Consider the following 18,442-nt stretch of genomic DNA (forward strand, 5'->3'; position numbering starts at 1 on the left):
TTTGGGATGCACAGCCCTGGGACGGGAACGCTGCGCAGACAGACAGGCAGACACACACACACAGACACACACACAGGCACGCACACACACCAAACCCGAAACCAAGGACAACCCCAAAAAGGACTCACTCTGCCTCGATGACTCAACGCAACTAATAACCGTTTCTCCGCTCTCTGTGGCGAGCCCCTCCTGCTGCTGCTGTCGCTGGCAGAGGAGGGAGCGATTGAAAGTGACACACCGGGGGCCGCCGCCGCCGCCGCTTCCCCGCGCCGCCAGGCACGCGCCGCCGCCGCGGAGCTCGGGAGAGCGGCGCTCCCTCCTCTTCTCCCCCCGTCTCCCCCAGTATTGATTTTCTCCGCTGAAGGTGTGAGAAGTCGTCTCCCTCTCCCCTCTCCTCCGCGCCGCAGCCGGCGGCCCCGGGGCTCCCCGCCCCCTCGCCCCGACCTCCCGCTCCGCTCGCCACCCGGGACCCTCCGGGAAGGGGCTCTGGCCCCTGCCGCCCCTCGTAGGGCGGGCAGCCGCCCCGGCCCCGCCGCCTCGGCACCCCCGGAGGAGGGCAAGGAGGGGGCTGGGGGTGGGGGGAAAGAGTAGAAGGGAAGAAAGCGGCGTGAAAGGAGGAAACGAGAAAACTTTCCACCCTGGATTCTCTACTTCTTATCCATGGACAGAGCCCAACTCAGCCAACTTACAGACAGGCTATAAGCAGTAAGTACAGCGGCAGCTCCCGGGAGCCGCTCGCTAGAGGCTTCTTCGCCAGCAGCCGGCTACTCCGTGGCTGCACAGCTGGCCGGGACGGGGGGGCCACGCCAGCGGGGCCGCCGTGGCTGGCAGCCTCTTCCCCGGGGGCGGGCCGGGGCTGAGACCGGACCCGCGGCGCAGCACCTGGCTGCGGCGGGCGGGTGGGCTGCCCGCAGGCCTGCCCGCCGCGATGGGGACCGGGGCGCGGCGCTGCCTGCCCCCGCCAGCGGCAGGTTGGGGCCGGACGGGTGCGGCGGCCGGGCTGGGGCCGTCGGGGCCGAACCGCTCGCTTCCAGCGGGGCCGGCTCCGGCGGCGGGAGGGGGGCGGCACTGCGCCCGGCCGGCAGCCGGCCGGCTTCAATGGGCTGAGCTCCATGGGGGACGCGCTGCGGGAGCCCGGGCGGACGAACGGGGCCCGGTGCCGGGCGGCGGCGCGGGCCGGCGGCAGCTGAAGCGCCCCTTGTTTCTCTCGCCCTAGGTCCGTGCTCTTTCTACTGCGACCTGCCAGCGGGAGCCGCGTCTCCGAGCATGGAGCGGAGGAGTGAGAGCCCCTGCCTGCGGGACAGCCCCGACAGAGGCAGCGGCAGCCCCGATGTCAAAGGGCCCCCCCCCGCGAAGGTGGCCAGGCTGGAGCAGAACGGCAGCCCCATGGGCACCCGCGGGAGGCCCAACGGCGCCGTCACCAAGCCCGTGGGAGGTAACCGTGCGGCCGCGCTCACGGCGTCACCGCCGCCCGGTCCGGCCCGGCCTGGCGCGGCGGCCCCGCTGGCTGGGGCGCGCAGAGCGGCGTGGCTGGGGTGGCATTTGGCGGGCGGGTCGGCAGCGTGCACGGAGGTGCCGGCGGGCTCGTGTGGCGGCTGGCGGGCTGCTGCTTGCTTGCCTGGAAAGCGTGTGGCCGCTCGGCACCGCCGCGGGTTAGGGGTCCGTGGCAGGACTTCTTCCGAGGCGTGCGGCGTGCGGAACTCGCTCGTTAGAAGGCCTGCTTCCCAAGGAGGCCACCCCTAGGCCCGGATCTAGCTGGGCGGCTCACAAAAGGCCAGGCCTAATCCTGCTGGAGGTTAACTCGGGGGAGCTGGGCCCTGCACTCGGCGCTTTCTGCATGAGAAGCGGCGGATCGCCGCCGGGGCAGCCCCCCTGCATCGCCGGCGGCTCCCGGAGGGCACGGCAGCAGCCGGGCGGCGGGCCTGGGCAGCGCCAACGAGAGAGAGCATCGCCCCCAGGTTAGGTACAGGCAACCTGGCTGCATTCACGGTGCGGGTGACATGAATTAGGTGTGTTACACCCACCGTCACAGCTCTGAGAATGGGGTCTCCAGGGTGGAAAAAAATGGCAGCGTTTATGATTGTATTTAGGAACTTTTTTAAAAAAATTCTCTAAATAGCATTTTGTAACAGTGGACAGGGCAAAACGCGTACAAGGTTCAGCTCTTTCAGCAGAATTATGGAGCTTTAGTTTTGTAGCATTCCTGCAATTCTCTAGAATACTTCTGTACTTACTTTGCTATCTAGTTGGTGGTCACTTTTGTGTTTAGAGCATATTTAAGTGACATGCGTGGTTGGGTTTGTTGGCTTTTTTTTTTCCCTTTTCTTCCAGGCAGCTAAACTTCCTAGTGGCTTCCCCTAAATGCCCTCTTTTTTTTCATCTTAACTGATGCGGTTGCATTTAACACAGTGCAGCCTCAAGTTAGGAAAAATACATTTAAAAGCTTCAAATTAGCCAGATGTTGCGAGCAAAATAATGCAGGGCAGGCCACAAATAACTTTACCTTTTTTTGAAAAAATCTCTATTTGTGTTTTAAAACCTGCAGAGTGGTAATACACAAATGTAGTTGTTTATACAAAAAGAGTTCGTGTAAATGACATTTCAGGAGATACTTTGATATGGTTGTCACATGACTCTATTACGTGAGGTTTATTTAGCGATTTTACCATTAGATACTTGTTTTAGACCTCTTTGGCTCAATAGGCTTTCTAATTGCTGAAGTTTGGTAAGGGGCTGCAGATTTTATTTATTTTAAAAACATAGGATTCCTTTATATACCTAATGAAGGGTAAGAGATTGCACCATTTTTTTATGTTTCTTGGATGATTATATGTCTGTTTTTTAAACCTCTTCTCCATGTTCTTCTAATGTACGGAAAAAGAAGAAACAGCTTTTCAGTGAAAGACTTGTAGTACTATTACACTTACAAATTGGTGGAGAAATACGTTGTTTAATTTTAAAACTGAACTAGTTAATCATATAAAAAGTAATGTATGTAGTTTTGGATGCCTTTCTCAAGACTGAGGCATCATAGCTGTTTGATTTTAAAAAGAATGTTAGAACTGGAGCTAAAATCTTTTTCTGTGGGGCATTTAATAGAAATATACTTTAAAGGAATGTCTTTAAATGCTTTGGAATATATATGTTGCAGCTGTGTCAGCCAAGAGAAATTCACTGGCTTTTATAGTTATATCGGTGGTTCAGCTTGAATCTGGCCTGTTAAGTTATGGAAGGTTTCTTCCACTTAAGACAAAGCCTCTCATTTCTGAAAGCAAACTTCTAAGAGCTTACATTTTCATTCGTTACTCTTCAGCTCATTTATAAAGTTGGTGTAGACTGGAGTGTAAAAGTGTGGGGGAATAGGAAATGCAGGAGTAATTTTTTTTTTTTTCTTAGCTGGTGTTCTTTAAACAGTCTCAATCTCTTTGGCTTTAGGCTATTCATAATAAACTTTATTCATTACTCCTTATTGATACTGAAAGCAAGAAGAAAATTATTCTTGTCTGAATACTTACCTAGGTTCTGTAATACTCAATACTAAATTAGTTAAGGCAGATTTTTTTTTAATAAGATAATGGTGCTGTTTAAAATTGATTTGATTTTTTTTTTCCTCCTGGAAATGCTCTCAAGATAAATCAACATAGCTAATTTCCAGATATTTTTTCCTCTGCTGTTTTTCAAGTTTCTTCTTTAACAACTAGTGTGACCAGTGATCTTTTTCTGAATGCAGATCTTGCCGTTTCAGGTATTTCTGGAGCTCCGTATCTTTGCGGACATCGCTGTGGTGTTAGTAATTTTTTCACTTGAGTTGTGAAATGCAACTGTAGACATTCACAGAAAGGATTACTTTTAATATACTGACAAATTAGTATAAAACTTACCTCAGATAAATGTTAATAAAGGCTCTTTTAGTATTGTTCATAGTGTTTGTTAAAAAGGAAACTGTTGAAAGTCATTGTGAAATGACATCTAAGGTTTCAGTTGTCAGTCTTTCTGCTTATTCTTATTTGTCAAGCTTTAAAAAATGCTAAAATTTGTTGAATGTAAACTTCATTTTGGAAAAACTTGAAGTACTGTACTGGAAGCTAGAGGCCATTTTAGGCTTTATCTTAGTTTTTTTTATTCTGTTCTAGAAAGTGTATCAAGGTTCTGAAAGCAAAGACAGACGTTAGCAATTTTATTTTTTCATCTCATTTTGGGCCTTAGATATGTAAATGCTGAAATTCCTTCTTACTTGTCAAGTGGCTTTTTGGTGTAATAATATCTGTTCTGAACTTAATCCCTGAGAACAGAGCGATAAGCTCTCAAATAACTGGTGCTATGATGAGGCAGATGACCTTTGGTAATAAGTTTTATAATCGTAGTGTTTGGCACAATTATTTTTCCAGTGACTTCCCTGAGAAATAGAGAAATATTTTAATGCTGTAGGTGTTTTTAGCTTTCTCTTTAAGATTTATGAGTGACGAAGTGTTTCAAAATAAGCTTTTATAGTGCAGGCAGAAAATCGGTTGTTCTCATGAGAAATTTTGCCTTATGACTCTCCTTTCTTTTTGTTTTGAACCTGAATGTACTTAATTCAGAAGGCTATTACAGCAGCTCTAATAAATAGTGAAGGTCACTGAAAAGATAAACGGGGTCTTAAAGGTTGTGTTTAATAGAGGATTTAAAAGTTTTGTTACTGTTTACGGTGTTGTTAGCATCAGTCCAATGTGTTAAGAGTCCAATTTTGTTTTGGCTGATTAACCTAGTGCTTTATAAAATGTTTCAGCAGTTATCTAACCAGTCTGTTTTAAAACCTGTATGTAATAAAGCACAAGTGCTCCGATGTTAGGAGAGTCAGGTTTTATAAAGGTGCCTGGGAAAAAAAGACTAATACCACTTTAAAAAACATAGGAAGCCTGGGAGAGAGTTTAGAGCAAACAAGAGCACTATGGTGTTGACAGCTTTATATCCCTGTTGGGTAACATTCACTTACTAGAATTGGCGTCTCCTCTCAGTTAGTAATTCACTCCATAAGGATTAAAAAAAAAAAAGAATGATTAATGGCTAGGAAACATATATTTACGAAATTGTTGATTGCAGTTCGTGAACCTGTGTATGTGTGGATGTGCATATATACGTATGTATGTGTTGATTTTGAAGAGTGTAGAAAATAAGCATCAAAAGCCTCTGAATGCAACTTCAAATACCAGTATGCAGAATGAGCTGTTTTGAAGTTTAGTTTTGCTGAAATAGAAACATAGAACCAAAATATAGCCAAGGGAACACGTTCAAATTTGGAGCAGGAAATGATTGCAAAAAATTTGCTAGTTAGATTAATTTGATGCAGTCTGATAGTAATACGTTCTTATTCATCTAAAATCTAACTCTTAAAATAGTAATGGAGGAAAACACTTTCAGGCAATTCAAACTAAATTGTATGATTGGGATGTTAATCAGTAGCTGTGGTTACCGTGCCCGTACCAAGTCGGATGTACCAGAAATGTGGATGCAGTGACTCTTTGGAGCTCTGCTGCTAATTGCTGTAAGCCCCGTAAAGTTCTGATGTATCACAGTCTTGTCTGCTTAGATGAAGTTAGAAATCTGTTTTAATATATCTCTGAGGCGACAGAAATGCAGACTGAGGATGGTTAAAGAGCTGCTTGTCAAAATCCGTTCTAAATATTTCAGCAAAAATGTCCTAGGGGTTGTGCTACCTTTTATATCTTTTACAAGGATTTAAAGTACTTTACTGGAGAGAAAATCCGCTTCTGTGCAGACAGAAGAGTACGGCTTCGTCAAATTTGCTCCTCTGTTCTAAATGGTTAGTTAACATCAGGTTCTAAATGGCATCCTGAGTGGAGTAAAGAATCGTGTCTCACTTGTCCTTACGGGTTGAGTAAAGTGAAAGGTTACGTTTTAGATAGTCTTCCTGCATAGATCCTAGATGAAGAATGTCTTCTGCTGCATGAAAGAAGTACGTAGCTATTTGAAAGAATTAAATGCATTGAGATACAAAAGCCTGAAAGCTGCAAATCCTTCTTAGTTCAGGAACCAGCAGTATGTGGATATATTTTATGTTTTATCTGTTGCAGAATAGTTGAAAAATGTTGCCTTGTACTTTGATACAATTCAGTAGGGAAATGTAAGTTCTCAGATTTTACATGTTCCTGATGCATAATGAGAAAGAGACCTCTAATTTAACAGGAACAGTGAGAAAAGCAAGACGGTGATTTCTTTTTCATGACCAATGGTTAAAAATGAGTTTCTGGTCTTTTTGCTGATTTCCACCCCCCGACCCCGCTTTCCCAATCAGATTATGTCATGTAAATAGGATAAACAGAGCCGTCACTCCTGAGAGATCATGAAGTGTATCAGCTGTATTTTTGCTGAGCTGGAAAAATAGTCTTTCTTTATGTGTTTTCAGTACTTGGTCTGTTATTAAAATAAAGACACAGCTGGTTAAAATATACGTGCAATTGAACATACGCATTAAACAGAATACAGGGTATCCACCCATTCGGTGACCTAAGCATAATTTGATGTTTAGAGTAATTTTGGAACTCTAAGTTGTATCTGCAGAAAGCCACTGACGATTTTGAATTCAAGATTTAAGATTAGCTGTAGCAGGATTTTCTTTTTCCCCGCAACAGTTCCGAAGTGTTTCAAGTCATATGCCTGCTTCCTCCCCACCCCATACCCATGGCCACGTTAGTTAACTGGATGCTATTATTCTCATCGTGAACCAAGAGAAAGAAAAAGAATCCAACATCTTTGAAAAAGTCAATGTTAATTCTCCCCCCCCTGCCCCTTATAAATTGGGTCCTGCCTTTTCTTAGTTTCACGGGATAGAACAGAGTATATTTACTATCAATTATTTATAGGGCAATTGTTTGAAAACTGCTGTTAAGGTGAGTCTGTCAGTGACTCCCCAGAATTGTTTTTATGCCTGAAGAAGATGGCAAAATCGTATTAAAAACTATAAAGATGCCAGTGAGGAAACGTATTCTCAAGAAGTTAAATAGTGACGTATTTCTTACTCAGGTGAAGGATTCAGACATTGAAGGAAGAAAAACAGTATTAAACTTTAATTTTTACAAATAAAAACTTAAAGGTGAGGTTTAAAGATTCCTTTCTTAAATACTTAATTTTTGTGTGTCTTTATATTCTATTTAGTGCTGTACTGAATATTTTATCTAGATTAAAATGTAGAAAAAACTGGCATAATGTAATTGTAATCAGGTCGTCATTACAACAGACAGCTATGTCATATTTAAAATTTCTATTTTGTAGCACAGACTTTCAGATGGTGTCAGTTACTTTAAAACAGCTTTAAAAGTATTTGTGTTTCATAGTCTTTGTGGAGATGCTAATCTGAATATTTATTTTTGCAGTGACTTTCTATTATTGCTGTTTTCTTTAAAGCTGTCTGTGTGGAATGGGGAGGAAAAAGACCACAACAGTGATTTTGAGCTTAAGTAAAATACTTGGGCCAGTAAGATTTTTGTCACTCTCATTGACACAGAAGATGGTAATAGAATATGACATCTATGATGTTGTAAAATGAAGACAGTTTTACTGCAGTCATGTATTTATATTCGCCAAACAGCTGTGTGACCTGTTTAGGAAAAGTCTTATTTTTGTGATTGAGCTGTCCCCAACCTGCTTTTAAATCTTATTTTTAAACTCTTAAAAATAACTTAAAATCTGTAAAACTTAGGAAGATTTTATTTCGAATCCCAAATTGCAAGGCATAGATAAGTTAGGCCTTTAATTACCATCCCTCATAATTTAGTTAAATTAGTAACTACGGCTGTGTTTTAGGATTAAAAGCCCAGTTTTTCAAGGTATAAAGTATTACCAGGTCCCTTTGAGTTGGTATGATGGGGGTTTGTTCAAGATAACCTGTGCCTGATCCAGACTCTGTAACTACCAACCAAGTGTGCTCTCCTTTTGAAGCTCAAAGTGGTTTTGAAAGCAGCCCGCTGTGTTGAATGAGGAACCGATGCCCTCTCCAGCTTTGAAAAAATTGTCTTGTGGTAACTGGTTCCTACTGTATGAAATGTCTTGGGTCAGACACATTGGTCCCCACGATGACATGTGTCACTAATGCAGATGTAAGAAATAGTCACAGCAGACAAAAGGCAGCTGAGTATTTGATTGCTTTTGAGAAATATTTTCTAGCCTCTAGCCATGTTAAAAAAAATTGTTCTCCAACAAGCTTTGTGTTTGTTGCAGAGTGCTCATCAGCGACTCTCTGCTGTGGGGTTACGTACAAATGAGTTTACATTGATTAGTGGTATGAAAGACGAAAAACACACTTTGCCATTTCATTCAGGGGGAATTATTAGCCCATCTAGATGAGGGTCTTGTGGCCATTCACAAGCGTTGACTGCTTTAATGTGTGATATGTTCTCAGCCAGCAAGTCATGCTGTTCATAGTGTTGCAGTTCTATAGTTAGGAATTATTTTTTTTTCCAGAGTTCCTGCGCTTTGCACAGAAGCACGTACTGCAGCTGTTGTGTGTACTTTGTGCCCATCTTTGTTTGCGTTGATCCAAATATTAGTAAGGGAAAAATATTTAATTTCATATTTCTAATTTTATTTCCTTTATTTTAGAGAACTTAAAAAAAACCATGAACTAATATTTTAAGTTATTTTTTCTTTTTAAATACCTGTACTAGCTCTGCTGGTATCCTCTGAAGATTTACAAATATACCAAGATGTCAGCACTTGCCTATTAGCAATTAAAGCTGCTGACATTGTGAAACCCTTATAAACAATGTTTGAAAAGTTTTTTGTTCTTTTGTTTTGGTTTTTTTTTTTAAGTGTAACTTTTAAAGATGTGAACACTGATGTTGCTAATATTTTAGGACTTACATAAAACCTCCTTCCAGGAGGCATTTCTACTTGAAATAAGGCTACACAAATAATTTACAGGATTGCTTAAAAGATGAAGTGTGAGCTCTGCATTCCTAGTGTCGTAAGCTGGATATTAGGGCAGAGAGCTCCTGTCTGAACTCAAGATATATTTTGAATTGAAATTCAAATGCTGAATGATTATTGATGTTACATGCAGTGATACTAGGAAAAAGAGAAGATTGTTGTTATTTGTAGGAGCTGTATGAAAGGAACAGAAGGAGCTTGAGAAAGAGACAGGTAGATCTAGGTAAGAGTTTAAGCATGTGATTTGTTTTCTAAATAGAAAATAACCTGGGTAATAGTAAGAGTTGTCAGTCATTTTGCTCTAACTGATGTCCTTGTATCAGACAGACATACAATATTAAACAGTCTGAGCACAACTGTACCTTGTTAGTAGCAATGTCAGCAAGGTAAAAAATATTAATAAAAATAACCTGTCAGATTATATTTTATATGAAGCCGTGGCATCTTGAGATAACTGTATGCCCACTGCATTTTCATAGTGCAGTAGAAATGTCTCCCACTTAAATATGCTCCCTCCTTATTTGTTCCTCAAAGACACATGTTGAGATGAAAAGACACTCTATTGACAGCATATCTTTTGAAAAGTACTGAATCTGGGAAGAAGTGTCGTGAGTGAGGTTTCTTGTACCACCCCCCCTGATTTGTATGGGTGCATACAGCCACAAAGTCTCTCTCTCTCTCTCTCTCTCTCTCTCTCTGTCTCTCTCTCTCTCTCTCTCTGATGAGATCTTCCGTTCTATTTGTATACTGTTGAGAAGCGGCTGGACTAGTCGTTTCCACTTGTGTATCACCAACACTTCACACTAGAAGTCGCTGACTTTGTCTGCATTTGGATGGAAACTTCAGATAAGTGGGGAAGCTCACAGAGAAGTATTTACCATTCTAGTAATCTAAACTCATGGAGAATGTTTTATCATAAATTTAGTTGACAGGCATATATTGAAAATGAAGCATGTCATTTTCAAAACTATAACCAGACTATTTTTCGAGAGTAATATAAATTCATATTTTGAGCATATTTTGGTTTATATGCATTTCCATTATTTATATATTAAAATTAGATGCGCACAATTTCCAGCCTTATTATTTTGAATGGTTATTAAGAAATGTAGTTATAAATTATGAGTTATACAATACTTTGGAGTAAAAGGTGATTTTCATAATGTCTTTTCCCAACTTACAAATAACTTTTTTGCCATAATACAAACATGCTAGCAGAGCAACATGATAGATGCCTCTTTAAGTATCGTAGTAAAAGAAAATTACTTGTATTCTGAGGCTGTGGATAGTTTATGTTGTTTTGGACCCATTTCCCAAGCAGTGATCGAAAACAGATTACAATAACAATTATACAGTCAGAAGATGCAATATCCATTTCTGTTTTAATTGAGTGAAAGAATAATAAAAACATCATTAAGAAAAATGAGGTGGACCTGTCATACACTGCCGATTTTTAGACTTGGAGAAAATGCACAGTTGCTGAAGTGTTGGCTTTTTTTTTTTTGTTTATTCCTTGTTTTTTAAGTAGCGTTTGTTGCTCAAGCTAGAAGTCTGGATGGTAGACTTCATATAGGCTCCTATGAACAAGTATGCCGTAAGTAGGCGTACTGCTTGACAGTAAAGCTCAAGTTAGGCATTATCCGAGAGTCTGGGTTTGGCATAATAATGAATGTAATGCTTCTGTTATTGATTTGAGCCTTCCTGATTATATTAATATGATCACAATGTCATACTAACCTGCCAAACAGATGTGCTCCAAGAATGCCATGGTCAGGTAGAAAGTAGTAAAAAATACTTCTTTTTCCTTCAAAACAAGAAGCTGTGCTACTTTTATGCGTTTTTTTTTCCAGTTTTTTTGCCTCTCCAAATCTGTGGACATGTATGCCAGTAAGAGTGCTTGGTCTCTTAAGCCTTCGCTACCTGGGACTAACTCTTCTGTGATCCTTTAGCTACCTCCCCATTCAGTCTTCTGATTAAAACCCTATAGACAGAAGGGCCCCATGTGGAGCAGTACAGCAGCTGCATTCCTCTTGAAAAGGGACCTAACTGTAGTTGAAGGCCCAAGGCTGAGGGAACCTGGCTCTCCGTTTTCTCTGAAGCTAAGTCCTAGGGCTGTAAGCAGAAGTGTCCTTTCTGCCATACCATACATGGAAAGAGAGATCCTCTCTACAGTAGCCTTGGCTCTAGTCATGTACGTACAGCTTCATAAATCAACATTTGGAATGGCATCCGAAAGTGAGCAAGAAGCCAGTTCAGCCTTTGGAGAGCAGATGTAATCTGCTTTCTTTGGCTAACACCTCTCAGCAAGCACATGCATTTGCACTAGCGGAAGTACCTGATTCTCCATTGTAGCTCTGTGTACGTAATGTTGTAGCAATTCAGCCTGTTGAGCCCCCAAGCATGGATTGCTGACGGTTTAACAAGTGAATTCGCACACAGTAGGTCAGCCTGTAGGTAGGTCCTTTCCACTTCTCCCCAAAATATAGTGAACAGGCTGAACAAAGTAAGTGTACTGTGCATACCTGAGAAAGAGGATGTACCTGTTAACTCTTGTTCCTTGACCTCATGACTTGTTTGATAAAGACGCGGTAGTTACTAAAAACTGTTAGATTAATGTGACCGGCTGGTTGATAAAAGTAAATGTTACTAAAAGAATAATGTTCAAATGGGTAGTTGTCAAATGCGTGATCTTGTCTTTGTAAAAATGTGGAGTGCTTCCCCCACAGCTCTTGATCTTCTGTCCTTGAAAAAAGAGGGAATATGAGAGAATGCCACTCAGAAGTTGCTCTCTCTGTGTGAGGGCATGGGATGTGGAAGATCAGAGTTGTAAGTAAAGGCCAAGCCCCAGATGTCAGTTTCTAACCTGTAATGGGCTGTGGATGCAGGCTGTCTGAAGACTTTCTGCATATTGACTGGTGAAAAGGAGACAGAGGGGGAAGTTAAGTGCTTTCTAGAGGGTGGAATGATGGAGTGGCTCCTACTTTTTCTTGGTTGTGGTTCTGTCCTCTGTTCATTTTCCCACTGAAGATCTGATGAAGTTTTCTGTGGTCTCCTTAAACGAGAAAAATACCATCTAGTAATGATGTTGCCATAGCAGTGGCTGAACTCTTGGTGAAAGCGTAGCAGGGTGAAGGGCTCCATCAGGAACCATCAAGTTCAATGACATTTGTTGTGAGACAGCATTTAATGTGGCTTGTCCTATTGCATGTGTACTTGTGACTTTGACCGTAACCAGTTCTGCTATATCTTGTTGACATGGTCACTTAGAAATGAGATTTTCTAATGCTTCCGGTATCTAAAAGACATGAGGGAAGGAGGCAAAGATTAAAACCATTACAGATCCATTCAGCTTGTCTTACAGCTGGAGCCTGCAATTGGACTTGAAGACAAGACCTGTAGGTGCAGTAGTTACGTTAGACTCTCCATCAGCTATTTATTTGGTACCATGAAGGAGGGGTGATAAGATTTCTTCTTCTTGCCAGGGGTGGTTCACAGAGGAATGGACACGAAGGAGAAAAGAGTTTGCTGGTGGGTCCCAGTGGAGATCCTAAACCAGGCCTGAGTATGGTACACAGCTCTTCTCCAGAAATAAAACCTCAAACCAGCTACGAAAGCTTTTCTATTGCATTCCAGGAGACTTATCCCAGTACTGGGAGACTAGTTAATAGAACCTTCATTAAAATGCTTTTGCTAGAAGATGATTTTTTGCTTTTAAAATTACATAATATGATGGCATCTGCTAGCACTGCCCAAGTTAAGGGCTTATTAGTGGTTCCAGTTTTCAGGGTTTAAAAATGTTGGTCATTAACATTAATTCTGAGTGGAACTTGGCATCGAGAGTCTTAGCCCCTTAGGCGAGTTTTTTTATGTAGTTGAGAGAAAAACAACAGAATGCAGGCTCACAACCCAAAAAAACCCTCCCAAACCCTAAACTTATTTTTCAGAAACCAAAACCTAAAACTTATAGGAAATTAATGGCTTAAGATGATTTTTTTTTTTTTAAAAAAAGCCAGTTTAATTTAAAAGTGTTTCCTTCACTGGTTTTGAGTGAAATGAATATATTTTACATTAGTTCATATTATGTGGGGTATTTTTTTCTTCTTTTTTAACTGGGAAACAAGTTGAAACAACTGAGCTGTTTTATTTAGGAAAAATGTAGCTATAGATCCTTCACCTTTACCTTTCAGTATGAATGGTTGGACTCGATGATCTTAAGGGTCTTTTCCAGCCTAAGTGATTCTATGATTCTGCTCTATGAGCTGGAAAGTCTGCATGTGGTTCTGGCTGAATGCGTGGTGCTGGTACCATCACAGGTGTTCCTGTGTGGCTGGGGGGCTGGCTGGCAGGGGAAGCCAAGCTTGCTGCTAGACAACAGGGATAGCTGTTTGTGACTTCTGACTCAGACTCCCTTCAAACTGTATTTTGAGGTCTGGGTTATCATCGCTCTCACTTTTCACTCGTTTAGGTGGAGAGCTGGAGGTGCTTTATTCGCCTGTTTAATTGCTTCTGCCTCCTGGCTGCCCTGTGTGCAGCTGTCCCTGGGCTAACTGTGTGGCATTGAGTCCCAGTAGCCGCTCCTGTTCTTGCCATTTGAACCCCACCAGTGTGACACATTCAAAGTTTGAGTTAATGCAACTAGTTTAGCAAAGAGCATTAGTTACCAGAAGCAGCTGGTCCGCTTTGACTAACAAAAGGCCTCATTTCCCATCAGCAACACTTCTGTCCCAGACACACAGCAGGAGAGTTTGTGCTAGAGGTAAATACTTCATATCCCTCTCTATTTCTCATTTCTTATTTGTCTCAGCACATGGCCTGAATATGGCTTTTCTTTTACACCATTTTTTGAGAAACTCGAGTATTATCAAATCAAGTTACGAGTTTCATACTATGTTTCTGTGGTGGGATAGTGGCCTGGAATACTTTGTGTTAAACAGTAAAGCTGTTATTTCAGCTAGGAGGAGGATTCTTTGGCTAGTTAAGCCGTCAGAAACAAGGCACATCTGCAGAGACGTTAGTGACTTTATAAGATTTCCTGAGATCTGGGATAGTTGTGATGGTTGGGAGATTGAAGCCACAGAAAGGACTGGAAGCTGAAGAAGGATGTAAATAATATCTTGTGGTTTGCATTCACCATTGGCTAAAATAGAATACGTAGAAATGCATTTCCTCTCCTACAGATTTATTGAATATGTGAAGCCAGAAAAAATAACTGAGGAGGAGGAGAAAGATATTGTCCTTAGTTTTTCTTCCTCTGGCCCTCCTAAGAAGAAAAGTTCTACAATGTAATGTTATTTAATGTGATTTTGTTTCTTTGGCAAGTGTTGTATTAAAATCATCTGTGGACTGAGCTCTTCTTTACCAAATTGCATCCTGGAACAAATTATTTGCAGTGGGCTTATAAACCCATGAAGAGTAGGAGTTTAACAGCATCACATTACTGGTTATATGCAAAATCAGATGTCTCACGTTTTGTCTAGAACACACTAGAAAGCAGAGGATTAGCAGAAAGTAAGGTCCTTGTTTTTAAACAAAACCTTTTGCTGTAATGAAGTGCTCCACGCTTTTGTTTCTCATAGAATTGTACAGTTGCAAAGATTCTGATACGGTCTCCTGTGTTTGACATAGAGATTTCCCGCTGGCTGCCTGTCAGTGTGCACACACAGCTTTCTTCACGTGGTTCCGAGTGGTTAGTGACAAACAACTGCAAAGTCATTCCTCCAGTCCCTGTTAAAAAAGATTTAGAGTGGAAGAATCTCAGCCTCGTAATGAGACTATTGTAAGCTGGTGTTTGATACGTAAAAGGCTGAAACACAGTCCATTTACCCAAACTAAGCGTTTATTGCAAATAAGTTAAGTGTCAACAGCTTACATTCTGTCTGATTTAATTGTATTTATAATTTATGGGCTAGCTTGAAAGTGAGCCTTAATGGACACGACTAACTCTTGCTGAAACGTGTGACTCTGTCTCTTCCACCTCATCACTGAATTGCACAGGCATGGGCTGAACCTGGGATCTGCTTTAAGCCTGATCCTTCTTGAGTGTGAATAGTCATGTACGTGTGGTACTGAGGAAATGGTGCCTGTTCAGGCTGTCATTGCGTATCCTATATCTGCAACCCTCAGCTAGACTCTGCAGGATTTTCTGGGGAAGATCTCATATCCACCAGCTACAGCTACACCGTGATTTGAATAAAAGTAGTGTTGAGATCAGAACAAAAATCTGTTTTTTCAAATACTATTTAGTGTCCTTCCTTTTAGAAAAAAAAAACATTTTGCAATGGAGTTGATCTTTTCTCATTATGAATTTATCTTCTCTCATTATATGTAGTCTTAAAGGTCTTTTCCAACCAAAATGATTCTGTGATTCTATGTTTGTTCAGCTAGTCACGTCTTGAATAGAAACCTTTGAATAGAAACCTCCTGATTATTAGCATACGCACTAGGTTTTCCTTTCTGATCTCTTCAGGATTTGCAGTTTACACTGTTTTGAAGAAGTGGCATGCTGAAGCTTTGAAGCTTCTCCCTCCCTTTTTTTTTCCTTTCTTTTTTTTTTTTTTTTTTCTTTATCTTTGTGGTGGTGTTAAGTTTTTCAGAATAGAAATTAGGATTTGTGTTGTGCTAGGATGTAGGATGGCCATCTTTGGTGCAGAAATCCAGTATTTTTGAATAACTGAAAGCTGTCAAACTTAATTGGTTTCTGCCTTTTCAATTAGAGTCGCAGGATGTGAGGAGGAGAACTGGGCAAACCTCTCCTGTGCCACATGGATGCTGATTTCTGCCTTTCAAAAGTTTTCTCAATTTAGGTTCATTTTTCAAACTTGTTTAAAAGAAAGGGAAAGAGAGTTAAATACCAAATCGGTAACATAAGGTCAGCTCTATTGCAGCACAAAAAGAAATAAATAAATGGACTGCTTTCCCTTCACTGCCTTTGATGGATAAAGTGTTCTCGCCTAAAGAAAAAACAGAAGCAGGTTAGGTTTGGGAAATGCTTGTGGTTTGATTGCTTCCTGTGGTTATTGCCAGTTGTGGAAGCACGTTTTATTGTTGAATATATGGAATCTTTATCTAGGTACTTGCCTCAAGATGACCCATGCTTTGCTATTTGTGCTGCCTAGGATGTGTTGCAGGGTAAGGGTCTCATCTTAGAAGTCCAACTGAAGTTTCTCATCATTCAGTGTTTTCAGATGTGCATGGGAATAAACATTTGTGGATTCTGCTCTTGCTGTTACCTAGATTTTTTTTTATTTTTAATTTTTTCTCTCTATTGGAAATACTAGCTTAGAGAGTGACCCACGTCACAGTCTCTGCTAGGGGGAATGTTTTCTGCATACAGTAATTAAGAGTTTTCAGTAATTTATGAATTTTCAAATAAATGTCCAGGTTTCCCAACCATAGAAATTTGCTTTGTCTTTGAGGGAGATTACTCTGTGTGTTTGTCTGTGTTCTGTTTAAAAAAAAACCAAAACCCCAAAAAACCCCTGAAACAAAAACCCAGCAAACAAAACCTAAAAACCTAAAGCAACAACAAAAACTTTATTTTTCACTTTCTTCATTTGATAAAAATCTCTGCACTGTAGAATGATTTCCTTTGGGTTTGACACCACCATTTGATCTCAGTTTTTAATAATTTTGGTGGGTTTCACTCCCAGAAGAAAACATGCTTGTCTTGTGAAGTATTCCCACTAGAAATCTGGGAAGTCTTAAAACCTCATGTTACTCAGGGCAACGAACTGGCTTCTTTATTAATTCCCTGCTAGACAACCCCCGTACAGTAAATCTTTCCATAACACCATGCTGTTGAAATTAATCAAGCTGATGTTTGGAAATTGTTCAAATTAGATTAAATTAAATAACACCTAGACGGGGTTCAAAACTTGTGCTGATGGAAACAGATTTTAATCTAAAAAGACAAGAATTTTATTGGTGCCTCTTGTTATTGGTTGATCTTTATATTATACTTATTAGAACACACAAGTGCTGCTCCCTATTTGATGGCTGGAGAGGTGGGTGGCTGAAATAGTTTAACCTCCTTCTCACTTTTCTGTATCCTTTTCTTATTTTGCTTTAGGTGCCAAGCCTATGATGGTTTTGTGGAAGTGGACAATGCATAGAAGTTCGGTTCTCATAGTATCATGTTTATTACTTGCTTTAAAGCGTGCACTGGACAAAGTACCATTTGCAAATGAACAAAAGAAACAGTAGTTTCTTAACAGGACTTCATAGTATCTGCTCTGCCTTGTCCTTCTAGTTGGTCATTAGAAATTTACAGCTTTCACTTGCACATCTTACAAATGAAAATGTTTTCCAGGAAGCTGGATGGCTGCAGCTTGATAATACTTTAAATTGGCTTCAAGTTTTTTTGTAAAAATTAATGTTTTATGCAGCAGAGTGTCCAGAGTTTTCACTTCTTGAATGAAATACGTATTTCTCTTTCCTTCATTTTTAATAACGGATTGCTCCCTGGTGAAATAAAACTGTAGATTGAAATGGGCAAGGAGGAGAAAATGTGCATTTGGACACAAGTCTCTGATACATACTTAATTTCTTCTTAATTTCTCTGTCTCTTAGAAGAGTCTCAGCAAAAACCACAACTACATTTACGAAATCTTCTCTGTATGTTGCAGCTTTTCCATGAAAGCAACAGCAGAGCTTAAATCCCATCTCTGATTCCTTTTAAAAATATACGTTACACGAAGGTACTGGTCACTGCTAACTGTTCTGTTCTTCAGGGTAATAGTGGGAACAGTTTTTCCTTGTTCTCTTCCATGAATTAGAAGGAATTCTTGTTGTGTATGGATGTCCTTATAAAAGCCTTTATGTAGACCTTGTTTTATGCTCCCCTAGCATTTTATGCAGATGGTGTCTATATGGGGTCAAAGCTCTGTGAGAAGAATGAAAGAGCTGCTTGTGAGTCAGTTAGGTGAATTAACATCAAGGAGAAAAAGTCTTTTATATAATTTGTGATCACTCTTAATGTTTTGTGTACATTTCAGTGTTGTGTTCATCCTTGAAGGTAACAAACGGTTCCCTTTTTAGCCCTCAGATTACTCCTTGTTTTCTCCCTGTATAAAAATCAGTGCCATATGTCATCTACCATCGTTCACTGCAGCATCTCTCTAAAGCTGGGAGAGCAAATGCACAGAAGTTCAGTGCAGAAGGGACCTAAGCCTTTTTTGTGCACGTGCGTAGGAGAGGGAGGATGACAGTAGCTCTGTCTGATCGGGCATTAGGGAAAGAGCTGAGGAGTTTCAGGATTTGTGAGTAAGGCTGGCTTGCATTGTGGTTGCACTGCATGTGAGGCGTCATTATGGATGCTTGGTCTCCTGCTCGCTGAGTATTGCTGTAAGTCCTTCAACTGAAATGACAATGAGCAGTGACTTAATTGCATTGCTCTTCTGTAAGGGCCCTGTAGTGAGCTGGACATGTAATATATGCATATAGGAGCAAGACATGGTGTATATCAGTCTGTAAAGAGTGTGTTGAGTTTTGGCTGCAGATATTTTTTCTTCTAATTTCA

The 18,442-nt window shown here is 41.1% G+C and overlaps 1 protein-coding gene across 1 annotated transcript in view; it reads left to right on the forward strand.

Annotated features, from left to right (window-relative positions):
- Positions 1-928: 928 nt before the first annotated feature.
- The window catches only part of SATB2 (SATB homeobox 2), a 131,220-nt gene continuing 113,706 nt past the window's right edge, over positions 929-18,442 (forward strand). Inside the window, exons 1-2 of the mRNA XM_086465433.1 lie at positions 929-971; positions 1,217-1,435. Coding sequence (XP_086321559.1) covers positions 929-971; positions 1,217-1,435 — 262 coding nt within the window. The remainder of the gene's footprint in view (positions 972-1,216; positions 1,436-18,442) is intronic.

This window comes from Leptosomus discolor, chromosome 5 (assembly GCF_034619465.1).
Source record: "Leptosomus discolor isolate bLepDis1 chromosome 5, bLepDis1.hap2, whole genome shotgun sequence".
Classification (NCBI taxonomy): domain Eukaryota; kingdom Metazoa; phylum Chordata; class Aves; order Leptosomiformes; family Leptosomidae; genus Leptosomus; species Leptosomus discolor.